Source organism: Asterias amurensis, chromosome 8 (genome assembly GCF_032118995.1).
Source record: "Asterias amurensis chromosome 8, ASM3211899v1".
Taxonomy (NCBI): Eukaryota; Metazoa; Echinodermata; class Asteroidea; order Forcipulatida; family Asteriidae; genus Asterias; species Asterias amurensis.
Genome location: NC_092655.1, coordinates 23,423,724 through 23,436,959, shown reverse-complemented (window position 1 = coordinate 23,436,959; position 13,236 = coordinate 23,423,724). Strand labels below are relative to the sequence as shown.

General features: G+C 37.7%; 1 protein-coding gene across 1 annotated transcript; it reads left to right on the top strand.

The window, feature by feature from the left end:
• Nucleotides 1-647: 647 nt before the first annotated feature.
• Nucleotides 648-12,039, top strand: LOC139940642 (beta-1,4-galactosyltransferase 4-like). The gene is made up of 7 exons (XM_071936994.1): nucleotides 648-856; nucleotides 3,919-4,011; nucleotides 4,270-4,538; nucleotides 5,256-5,372; nucleotides 6,209-6,396; nucleotides 8,429-8,653; nucleotides 9,914-12,039. Exons 1-7 carry the CDS (start codon nucleotides 664-666, stop codon nucleotides 10,116-10,118), a joined length of 1,290 nt encoding a protein of 429 aa, XP_071793095.1. The 5' UTR covers nucleotides 648-663; the 3' UTR covers nucleotides 10,119-12,039.
• Nucleotides 12,040-13,236: the final 1,197 nt, after the last annotated feature.

The following is a 13,236-nucleotide window of genomic DNA, read 5'->3' as shown; positions in this document are numbered from 1 at the left end:
GGTAAGAATAAAAATCGTCAAGATCACAGATTTACATCAACCTTACACGGTCTATTAATTATGATAGTAGAAGACATCCCTTGAAACATTTCTGTCTGGAATGTCATTGATCAGAAGTAAATAGTTAAACTCTTTCCCGGTCTTACCAAACTAAGACCTTGTTTGTTTTTTGGAAGGAAACCATTTGTGTCACGTTCCCCCACTTTCCCTCAGTGACCGATGTTTGGTCAACCGTGGAGGAAACACATTCACTCCCATTAAAGAGATTTTTAGTTTTAGGAATTTTATTTTATTAAATTTGACTTCTGCTTCTGGTTCTGCTTCTTTGTTGTGTAAACACCCGTAAGGGTTATAGCCACATACGTGTAGTGTCTACATGACCTCTGCCAACTAAGTTTACCTAAAAAAACATCCCATGATCGGTGGCTTTGTATCTACCAAACCTAACGTCGTATGTGTATATTTCTGTAACATTGTTACAAACTGTGGTTATTTTGTTTTGGTTTGCCTTGATGGCTTGCCATAGATTTTCAACGGAAGGCCACATCGACTACGTTCGTTACCCTTTATGTCAGTTTAGAGGGCTACACGCATCGAACATCGTAAGGGGTAACCAAACAAACAGTGTGACACGATCCAACTTTGGAGTTTCTTTAGTTGACTATGGCGATTCACTCTTTGAAACGTTACTTTTGGGTTGTCATACTGTTTAGCCTGCCTGGATGGATGTTTATGGTTATATCTACTTATGACCATTTAAAACAAATACCAATGTTTCGTGTCAACCCATTTGTCCAAACTATCCGGCAGTTTGACGCACCGTCAAGCAAGGGCAATACCAGCACCAATCGCACAGGTAAGAGTTATTTACATGTCTAGACCAAAAAGCATAGGTTTAATATAGGCTTTATGTTTTGCTCCTTATTGGAAACTTGATGTAAACTTTTGTATGGCTTTAAAGGCACCATAGACACGTTTGGTAATTGTTAAAGACCAGTATCTCAATTGTTGTTTGTTGTATCGCAACATTTGCATAAAATAACAAAACTGTGAAAAATAAACTCAATTGGTCATCGAAGTTTAAAGAGAATAATGAAGTTTTTATGTTGTCAATTATTTTGAGTAATTACCAAAAGTGTCCAGTGCCATTAGTATATATCTAGGAAACGCTTCCACCTTTTGAAATGAAAAGTTCACATGTTAGTTTTATTGAATAAAAGGGATTGTATATACATTATGATGGGTTAAAACAGCTCCATATTCGTTTATTTGGAATTCGCAGTTGATAGTTTTTCGTGTGTTGCTATGTTTAGAACTTCACACGAATAACCTAAAACATAATTAGATTCTTGTGTTGAAAGAGATCAAACTGGACGAAGTACAAACATAATTTAAATATATATGAACAATAGAGGACCTAATATAGAACCATGAGGAACTCCACAAGAGATATATTTATCGGATGATTGTTTGTTGAATTATACGAAACAAGTTGCTTTCTATGTGTGAAGTATACTCTTAAACCATTCTAGGGCCAACCCACGAACACCAATATTCTCTAACTTAAAGATGAGAATGTCATGGTCAAGATTGTCGAAAGCCTTGGACAGGTCCAGGAAAACACAAACTTACAATAGTAATTGTTCATGCAAACAGAAGGACAACTTAAAATTGAAAAGCTTTGGTAAATGTTGATTTTTGCTTCCAATTGAATTCTCTTTTGGTCTGGTTTCTACGGAGGCATATTATGACCATCCAAAGTGATACGGACATAGAATTCCAAGATACAAACTTGATGAAACTCGTATTTCAAAGATACTGTATCACGAAAGCATGGAATGACTGGAATCCGAGTTATCACATCTCAGAAAACCATTAACAGAGTTTAGTTTAGCCTACGAAGGTCACACTCTCCCATACGGGCTTTGGGATTTGACACAAATAGTCCCCCTTTTCTGAGTGTTAGTCCACCATTCAAACATTTGAAATTGGACATCCACATAGGTTTGTACACAGCAAAGGTGTATTGCAAAAACAGCAACAGATTTACGTGTTTCAGGTCATGGTCAGATACCGTGAAAGTAAAATGAAATGGTAAAGTCGTGTACAAAGGACGCAACAGGACGCGATTTTATACAAAGAAATCAACAACAAAGGACTTTAATAGTTTATTGTTGGAACCAAGAGTCAATAAACCAAAAGGAAGGATAACATTTTACTCTACTTGTATGAAAGGACAGTTTGAGGTGAAGCGAAAAATGGGTTTAGTAATACTATGCAAATTAGCTGTGTCGTCATTAAAAAATATTAAAAAGAAATGATTTTCTGACATTGGCTTCAACTATGTTCTTAAGAATCAACATGATCAAGTAGGCCTACTGTTAAATGGAGTGTCTACACCCATGTTGTAGGGTTATTGAATCTTATAAGCGCACATTCTGGATTGTGAAAATATATGCTGAAAATTAATTGTTGCATTAATTTTGTATCTAAGCATCCAATTATTACTATTGAAGTAAATAGACCCATGCTTTGATGGTCACTGAAAAGCACAATTCTGGATTGCTTGCTATAGAATTATGTACATTTTGACAACTACTTGGTTATTGGTTACCTTTAAAGGCCTACACATATTTTTTTAAAGATATTTGTTTTTCCCAAGGCCTTAATGTTTTAAATCTAAGCTCCGATCACGATAACATTGTTTTGGGTGTAACTGGGTTAATCTTAATAGCTTTTTAATTTGCATCAGGTATAAAGCATATTCATTTTGGTTTCACCCATATATTTACCGATGTGTGTTATAATTAGCACTATATACTCGGTACTTACCCGAGCTCTGTGGGGGAAAACACAGGCACTTTACTCGGGTAGGATTAGAAGCCACGACCTTTGTAATCTTGGTGTTTGGTGTTATGCGTCATCATAATTAGGCTCAGCTTGGGTGACTCTTTAGCACAAGTCAAATCTGTTCACTCCCCACTCATACATGATCAGTCAAGGCCATGCTTTCTTGCTTGTGCACTCTATTCGTTAAGCACCCCGTCTTACAATTGGATCTTGAGATCTCAAGGTGGTTCACTAGACCCAGTGGAACGTCAGTCTGTACTGTAACTGACCTTCACTGACTTTCCATCTTCAAAGACACTGGACACTATTGGTAATTGTTAAAGACCATTATGCTTACTTGGTGTATCCATACATATGCATAAAATAACAAAACCTGTGGAAATTTGGACTTAGGTCATCGAAGTTGCGAGAGGATGATGACAGAAAAAAACACCCTTGTTTAACAAATTTGTGTGCTTGAAGATGCATACAAAAGTCTTTACGTCTAAAGTATTTTAATATTTGAGTGGTAAATTACCTCTTTTTCACAATGTTTTATATTATTAACAGCTCTACATTTTTCTGCTAATAATTATTTTGAAAAATAACCAATGGTGTCCAGTACCTTAATCTCCAAAGAGTTTCTCATAAGGCAAACAAATTATCAACAAATGGCAGAGATGAATCGTTAGTTCACTTTCATCCAACAATATCTTCCAGTCTATTGTGTATATAGTTATAGGTTCGCGGTAACACCATGTAATGAAATTTTTTAAATAAGTTGGGGTGGTTCTGAAACGAACAGTTGGTTTTAACTCAATGTTTTGGATCAGTATGCTCTGATCGTCTTCTGGAGAAAGCTGGACTCTGATGCTGCTTGAAGGCGGAGTCCTTATCGAAATGTTGAGTTGAAACCAATAGAGATTATCAATGCATGGCGTTACCACGAATCTGAACTAGATCGTAATGATTGGAAACATGTTAATTAAATTTCAGCAAGTATCAGGTCTTTTATAATCGTGTCCAAAGAAGCCTCTGCGATAGCCACCAGTATTTAAACCATTTTATTTTATCGTACCTTTTCTACAGGTCATTTGGTTTCACCACCAGGACCTGTGACTGAAACTCCTCGAGTATTACTGACAACAGTCTGCCCGAAATTAACAGATATTAAAAACTTAGGTAAGCTGAAATCCATGGCATGTTACTAATTATGGACTTTGTAGCCGAGCAGCCACGTTGGTTGCTTTTTTGTTCATCTAGTGTTTTTTTCACAAAACTCAAGTACGGTACCGAGTTTACAGCGCCAACACACACGTCTGTGTATATAAGGGTAAAACCAAAATGGATATTATTTATGCCCGATGAAATTTAACATCTGTTTAACTTTCTTTATCATCTCCGTGTTTATTTAGTTTTTGCTGTTGTTTCATTGTATAGTTCACAAAAGGGAAATAGATTTGAAGTCTTCTAAACCACAAAACGAGACAGATCAACTTATCTTTGGTGATCAACTGGATAAAATTAGAAACACCATCACAAGAGGAAACAATGAACTGCAGAAGCTCGTTGAGACTGCTAGAAAAAAGAAGAGCGCCCTCAGCCGCCCAATTATGGAGAGTCTGTCTGCGCCTGAGGTGCGATGTGGTAATTACTTGTACTTACCCGGTGGGCATTGGAGACCAGCAACTTGCAAGCCAATATGGAAGGTATGTTCAGGTCCCAACTTAAAAAAATGACCGGTATTAGACAGCAGTCATCTCGATGGCGTAGGTTCGAATCCCACCGCTGCCACCAATTTGTGATGCAGCAAAGTCTGCCACTTTACTAAGGAAGTGAACCGCTGAGTGACGGATGACGCGAAGCGACGAATGACGGCTGGACACGACGGACACCGGAAGCCAAAAGCACGACGCGACACAACCCACATTAATTTGTCGTCTTCTTGAACACCATGTAAGTTGATGGACATTCCGTTAGGCGGTCATGGATTTACACAATATGTCGATCACGGATGTCATTTGGGCGTACTAGGCAGACAGTAGCCGCTTGTGGCGTTGGCGCCACAACTTCAAATAAAGGTTACGTGACACGGCAGCTTTGAGCCAATCAACTGATTGCCAAGTGACACTATGGCAGCCCAACATGCAGTCTTCTAGCTCTAACTCACTGCCTCCAAGACAATAATAAGACCACAAAAACATTGCAAGTAAAATTTCCTCGTAGAGAATGACGGGAAAATGGCACAATTTCATGGCTCTGCTTTTGTGTAAGCAAAGAATCGGCGCTTGCGGACACAGTGATTTCTGTGTTTTTATACGTCAATCGCATTTCACGGGTTAGCATGGAAATGTTGGCATGTGCCCGCGTGACCTTGCTTTAAAAGGGCAGTCGTGTTTTAATCTCCTTTTTTTTTTGTTCCACAGGTTGCCATACTGATTCCGTATCGAGACCGTCCTGTACACTTGTTACAGTTTTTGTATTACATGGTGCCGTTCTTAATGAGACAACTCCATGAGTTTGCTATTTACGTCGTTAACCAGGTAAGCTGAATGTTAGTCACTGACCTCACCGACGCGTCACCAACTAGTATACACTCAAGTTTGTCTGCAAGGCCCTCTTTCATAGAGCTACTTTTTAAAAGCAGAAAATACTGCTTAAAATTATTGTGCTGTGCAAAAATATGCAGGATACCAGCGACAGAAAGCACATGTGAGATGGTGTTTTGGTTGGTAACCTTACTCTGGTAAGCGTAGTTTTTTTCTGCGAGCAATTTTTGTGCTTAAGCAGCTTTATGAAATTCTTCCCCGAAATTACTCTTTACAAAAGAATAAGTTACATGGCACACGTTCGGGCAGTCGCCCCCTTCAAGTCAGATTTATGTGAAATTGTGGATGATTTTGTATTTCGGCATCGTTATTCTTTTTGGGCTGTTTTATTTTACTAATAGGGGGATACAAATGTTGGATGTGTTAATGTCAGTGCATTTTTACCAAATTATCTCGGGATGAAGCTGGACTATCCCATTTCTTGATCCGAAGCCAGATTTCACTGATCCAACGAACAAGATCCGTAAGTAAGGTTGTGTGTGAGCCATCCACACACGACAGCTTTTAGAGCAATGCTACCCCACAAGGTCTTCTTTGTTAAGGTGGTACCCCACAGAGAATTTATCACAGAAAAGGGAACGACAATTGCAGGACTCCACATACTGGATTTAGGGGGGGGGGGGGGGTAATCTCTTTTAAAGTTTTAGATTGACATTCACTCTTTATCGATTGTTACTAGGGATACTTGCAGTTGGTTTGATCACTAGTTTTAATCGAAACAAGTGATAAACAAAAATTAGGAATAATCATGTCTTTTCGCTTATTTGAAGGCAGGTGTTGAGCCCTTCAATCGTGCAATGTTATTCAACGTTGGTTTCTTAGAGTCACTCAACTTCACCCAGTGGGACTGTGTCGTCATGCATGACGTCGATCATATACCTCAGAGTGACTTCAATCCCTATGGGTGTGTGGATATGCCTCGACACTTCATTGGACACTCCGATAGAACTGGAATGAAGTAAGGAACTAGACAAAAGACTAAAGGTTTTCATTTTCGGCAAATGAGCAACCAATTAATAACCACCAAGCTATTCTTTTTCGCGCGAAATTGAATGCTACTGAAGAGGGTCATTCGATTTCGTTTTATGATTAGCCAAATGTTATGTTGCGTCATTCGATTGAACAAAATAACCATTCAGTAGCATTCAAATTCGCAAACGCTTCTTGGGGCGTGTGTGTCACAAAAAAGAATGACGATACGTTAAACTGAACAGAGTGCTAAAGGAATTTGACTCGACTCAAAACGAAACTGAATGGCCGAATTCTGAACTTGAAAGCAGTAACAACTGGAGAGGCAAAACAGCCTTAATTTGAACGCATGAACATGAAATTGACTGCTCATTTACCGAATTTGACCGAGAAACCCTAATTATCTTTTTCGCAGCTTTTGCGCTAGGCTGTGGGCTGCTATGCTATATTGTGCTAAGACTGCAGAAGTGCAGTGTCTGGTAAAAAAAACCCACAAAAAACCCCGACTAAATCAAACAATCGTTTAATTTATAAGGCGCTAATCCAACAGTCGTTGCTTATATCGCCGGACAGGAAAGTAGGCTTTCAAAAAAAGGGTGAGATTCCAGCAAAGTTTTGAAATTGGCTAATGAAGCAGATTGCCTGGTGTTCTGAGGAAGATGATTCCACATCCTTGGTGCTGCGATAGAAAAGGCATGATCCCACAAACTGCGTTTGGTTCTTTGAATGCGAAATATTGAAGTTTGGAAACAGGAACCCAGTTTTCTGACAGTTTTTTGGACAGACAATAGGTCAGTGGGATATGAAGTAGCTGAGGCATTGAGGCAGCGGAACAAGAGTGGGGGGGGGGGGTCATAAATCGAGAGCGTGACTACGCTGGTAGCAGGTGAAGACTCTTCATGATTTGTATCACTTACTCGCATTTCTTAGCACATACATGTACTACCAGACGATCTGCCCAGTTCTGAAATGTTTGGAGCCTCAACAGTTGTTTCTTTGCCCGAGGGCGTTTCCAATGTCGAGCCTGCTGGTGATAAAAGCATTGCACTAAAGCCCGGTTCAGATTTGCTGAATGCGAATGCGACACAAAATTTGACGTCACAAATTCGCAACGAAATTAAACTGTGTCCTGCGAATCATTCGATGCGAGGGTAGCCCTGTGACGTCAGTTTTCGTATCGCAGGACCGAGATTTAACTGTTGTCTTTTAGTGCATTCCTTAACTATACACAGTTCTCTGTGACAGTATGATATAATGACGTAGAACGTTACTTGTTTGTCCCTGTCATCCTTGTGCAAAAACCTCATTATGATGTAACACCGTTCAGCCCGAATGTGCAGTTTCCGATGTCAATCACAATATCATATTATTTTGACTGTCTGCGCTGTTTACACGAGTTTCTGCACTAGTTGTAAATCGGTATGGTCAATGTTCTAAGTTAATACACTCTTTTCTATAACATGTATTAATGTTATTAATATGCCATTACTTCAAGTGGACATGTTTGTTTTCAAGATACGCCATGAATCTTTTAAAAATGTGGTCAATATAGTTTTTTTAGTTCTTTTTGAAAAGTTCTTACATAATTCACAGTTATAACACAAACATCATAACTCACGCGGGATAACTGTCTTGGTGTTGCCGTACCATACACATTTTGATAGTAACATGAACTACAACGTATCTTTAAACGACAGCTCAAAACTCACCTCTTCAAACGGGCATTTTAAATCCAGGGCCCAATTTCAAAGTAGCTAAGCACAACAAAATTATGCTTACCAGAATATGCTTACGAGCCAAACTACCATGTGCACATGTGCAATCAATTTGAGACTGATATTCTGCTCATTTCTAAGCATTTGTTCTGCTTAAAAAGCTCTATAAATTTGGGCCCTGGAGTATTGACTTTGCGACAGCGCCATTGAATGATATTTGTTGGCATTATACTGTGTGTATAATAATTTATAAGTGCTGTGTATTAACATCTTACGGTTTATTTAATCCTTGAACTACTTTCACAGCAAACCTTACCTTAGGTCGTTTGGAGGAGTGTCAGGTTTGACCCGATTACAGTTCTTCAAGGTTAACGGCTACAGTAATAAGTACTGGGGATGGTGCTGTGAAGACGATGATCTCAGTGACCGGTTGCAAAAGAATAAACTCAAATTAAAACGATACGGAAAAGATGACTTCTTCAGAGTTACCGAGAGCAATCATGTAGGAAACGGGACACGATCTAAAGAAAAGTGAGCTCATTCTTCCTTTGTAAGATGTAGATGAAAAGTATTGAATAGTAAACTTGTGGGCACAATCATGCAAATCATATCTCTTTGAGATTGAGGGAAGTGTTGGCTCTGAAACTCTCTCAAAATAAATACTATATGTGGTTGTACCCACAAGTTTACTATTTAAAATTTCTTTCATTTATTTGTTCTAATAGGCAGGAGAGAATGCTTGTCCAATAATAAACTTTAGGCCTACCTGAACATGTGAACATTTCACCAATCCTGGTCACCTTCTTTTTGATTCACCTTATTGTAACATTCCTCAACGCAGCCTCAGATCATCAAACAAGTGTCTTCTTGTGACACCAAGGACACACGCCTCTTTATGGTAATAGGGCTTTTTTATCTGCAGCACCAGCCTTTTGGAATACTCACAGCTTCATCTTTATTAGACACATTTAAATTGCAACTGAAGACCTATTATTTTTTTTCCAAATTTACTTTGATTAGGCACTTTTTTTATCCTTATCTTTGTTTCAACTTATTTAATTTCTTTTCCTCTCCAGCGCCTCGGAATATTGTTCTAGATATATTATGCTTATTGTTATTTTTTTAAATTATTATCAAAGAGATTTTTCATAAGATGGTGAAGCCTCAAAAGTATCAAACTGAAATAGTAAAACCAGGTTCAAGTTCCCTAAAAAGGCACCAGCTGGTACCTACTGCTAGTACCTACTGCTAGTACCTACTGCCAGTATCTACTGGTAGTACCTACTGCTAGTACCTATTGCTAGTACCTACTGCTAGTACCTACTGCTAGTACCTACTGGTAGTACCTACTGGTAGTACCTACTGCTAGTACCTACTGCTAGTACCTACTGCTAGTACCTACTGCTAGTACCTACTGGTAGTACCTACTGGTAGTACCTACTGGTAGTACCTACTGGTAGTACCTACTGGTAGTACCTACTGGTAGTACCTACTGCTAGTACCTACTGCTAGTACCTAATGCCAGTATCTACTGGTAGTACCTACTGCTAGTACCTACTGCTAGTACCTACTGCTAGTACCTACTGCTAGTACCTACTGCTAGTACCTACTGCTAGTACCTACTGCCTTGTTTTATAGCATTTTAATTTTGATAACAACGTTGGACATACGCTGGACTTACAACTTGTGCAGGATTGACCTTGTAGTGCCTACTATGTTTTTTTGTTTTTGTTTTTTAGTTTTCAACTGTTTCCAAGTTGTTGATAATTTATTGTGTTATTTCAATTTCAGTTGGAAAAACTACATGACAAGAGCTAGGCGAATCAAAACTGACGGTTTGAATAGCATCGTGTACGATCCGCCACATCTGGAATTCTACTCTCTGTATACAAACATATCTGTTAATTTAGACCCCTTGCATGTGACGTCACACTCTAAAAAAGCGCCCTCACGTGAGTCGAAAGGCCCCCCCACTCGGGTCAAAGGAGGCAGATGATTGGACGATAGCTGTTCTGCGTGCGCGTCTGTGTGGGGAACAGGTTGGGGATACAAGATGATCACAAAACAAGTCTTTCTGGCGATGGCACGGGATTGGGACTTGAGTCAAGTCTACCAAAAGGCGTGAATGGTAGACGCATTGTTCGGAAGAACGTAAACACCATCATCATTTTGTGTACGTTTTGACGCACAAAAGGGTGGACATGAGACACGCGTATGTGCGCATTATGCGTATGGTCTATTAGGGCAGAAGATTATGCTACAATTTATTCATGTATACCTCTTACGAAACTTTAAATGGGGGATTGAACAAATACCGGTCTCATTGCCTCACTTATAAAATGGGTCATAAAAGCGATCCGGGTATTTTAGAAGTGTAAATTATTTTCAGAGTTCTGTCGGTAAACTATTTCAGAATGTTTTTAGAAATCGTCTAGATCATATGATTACAGACGTTAAAGGGAAACCCTGCAATTTTGAGTGATACTTGTGTGGATCATCATATTCTATTTTAAAAACATCTTTCTAACACATGCATTTCATAACAAACGGTTTCAAACGCTTTTTATAGACCAACTCGTCCAATCCAAGGCAACGTGTTTCTTTAAGTCGGGTATGGTGCTATCGACCAAGTTTTTTTTTTTAAACACGAAGAAATTATGTGTACATTTTGTTGATTTGATAAGAAGCTTTTGATTAAGTATGAGACCGTACTGTATTGCTGTGTAAATTAATGCAAACTGGTCCAAGAAATTAGTTCATTAATATCTCGAAAAAAATGTATAAATCTGTAAATAGCTGTGTGAGATTAAACTCTTTTCAATGTAAAATGTGTGTCCAGCAAGTTGCAGTGCTAGTCTCAGCCCACGTCTATGTTCTATATTCCTGAATGGTCTTGAAATGATTTTTAGTAGAGCCCCTTTCAGGTACTAGAAGTATCAAATCATTGTTTGTACAAGAAGGGGGAAAAAAAGGGAAAAATACATTGTTTTGTTTTGCCAAGTGTATTTAAAAAGTTAAGTTTATCATTTGCCTGGTGGGAGGTGGGGGATAATTTGCATTTTTACTCTTCTGCGTCATTGCTTTTTTCTGTTGTTGTCTAATGTTCTTAATGTCTTCATCGATTTATTGCAAATAATTACATATGTTTAATATAATGGACAGGGATTTTGGAACTTATTTGGTTAAAGTGTTCTAGTAAACTTTTTTATTTCCAGGCACATGTCCCTGGCTTTTGTTTTGTATTGATTACGTTTGTATTGATTATTTGTTTTGATGCCGAATAAATAATAATAATAATAATAATCATAATAATAATAATAAACTTTACAAACCTATTTTTCACTTTTAGGTCAAAATTTTACAAAACTGCTGGACTTACCCCTTGTGATTTTGTTTTACTTTCAGCTCAAAATTTGATTAAACTGCTGGACTTACCCGTTGTGATTTTTTCACTTTTTGGTCTAAATTTTACAAAACTGCTGGATTTACCCTTTGTGATTTTTTTTACTTTTAGCTCTAGATTTGATTAAACTGCTGGACTTACCCGTTGTGATTTTTCACTTTTAGGTCTAAATTTTACAAAACTGCTGGACTTACCCCTTGTGGTTTTTTTACTTTTAGGTCAAAATTTGATTAAACTGCTGGGCTTACCCGTTGTGATTTTTTCACTTTTTGATCTAAATTTTACAAAACTGCTGGACTTACCCCTTGTGATTTTTTTACTTTTAGGTCAAAATTTGATTAAACTGCTGGGCTTACCCGTTGTGATTTTTTCACTTTTTGGTCTAAATTTAAAAAAAAACGCTGGACTTACTCCTTGTGATTTGTTTTACTTTTAGCTCTAAATTTAATTAAACTGCTGGACTTACCCTTTGTGATTTGTTCACTTTTTGGCCTAAATTTGATAAAACTGCTGGACTTACCCCTTGTGATTTTTTCACTTTTAGGTCTAAATTTTACAAAACTGCTGGACTAACCCCCTTGCGATTTTTTCACTTTTAGGTCAAAAATTGAATAAACTGCTGGACTTACCCGTTGTGATTTTTTACATTTTTAGCTCTAAATTTGATAAAACTGCTGGACTTACCCGTTGTGATTTTTTTCACTTTTAAGTCTTAATTTTACAAAACTGCTGGACTTACCCCTTGCGATTTTTTCACTTTTAGGTAAAAATTTGGTTAAACTGCTGGACTTACCCCCTTGTGATTTTTTCACTTTGGTCTAAATTTTACAAAATTGCTGGAGATACCCATTGCGATTTTTTCACTTTTATTTAGCTCTAAATTTGATTAAACTGCTGGACTTACCCGTTGTGATTTTGTCACTTTTAGGTCTAAATTTTACAAAACTGCTGAACTTACCCCCTTGTGAATTTTGATTAAACTGCTGGACTTACCCGTTGTGATTTTTTTTCCTTTTAGCTCTAAATTTGATTAAACTGCTGGACTTACCCGTTGTGTTTTTTTCACTTTTAGGTCTAAATTTTACAAAACTGCTGGACTTACCCCTTGTGATTTTTTTACTTTTAGGTCCAAATTTGATTAAACTGCTGGACTTACCCGTTGTGATTTTTCACTTTTAGGTCTAAATTTTACAAAACTGCTGGACTTACCCCTTGTGGTTTTTTTACTTTTAGGTCAAAATTTGATTAAACTGCTGGGCTTACCCGTTGTGATTTTTTCACTTTTTGATCTAAATTTTACAAAACTGCTGGACTTACCCCTTGTGATTTTTTTACTTTTAGGTCAAAATTTGATTAAACTGCTGGGCTTACCCGTTGTGATTTTTTCACTTTTTGGTCTAAATTTAAAAAAAAACGCTGGACTTACTCCTTGTGATTTGTTTTACTTTTAGCTCTAAATTTGATTAAACTGCTGGACTTACCCTTTGTGATTTGTTCACTTTTTGGCCTAAATTTGATAAAACTGCTGGACTTACCCCTTGTGATTTTTTCACTTTTAGGTCTAAATTTTACAAAACTGCTGGACTAACCCCCTTGCGATTTTTTCACTTTTAGGTCAAAAATTGAATAAACTGCTGGACTTACCCGTTGTGATTTTTTACATTTTTAGCTAAAATTTGATAAAACTGCTGGACTTACCCGTTGTGATTTT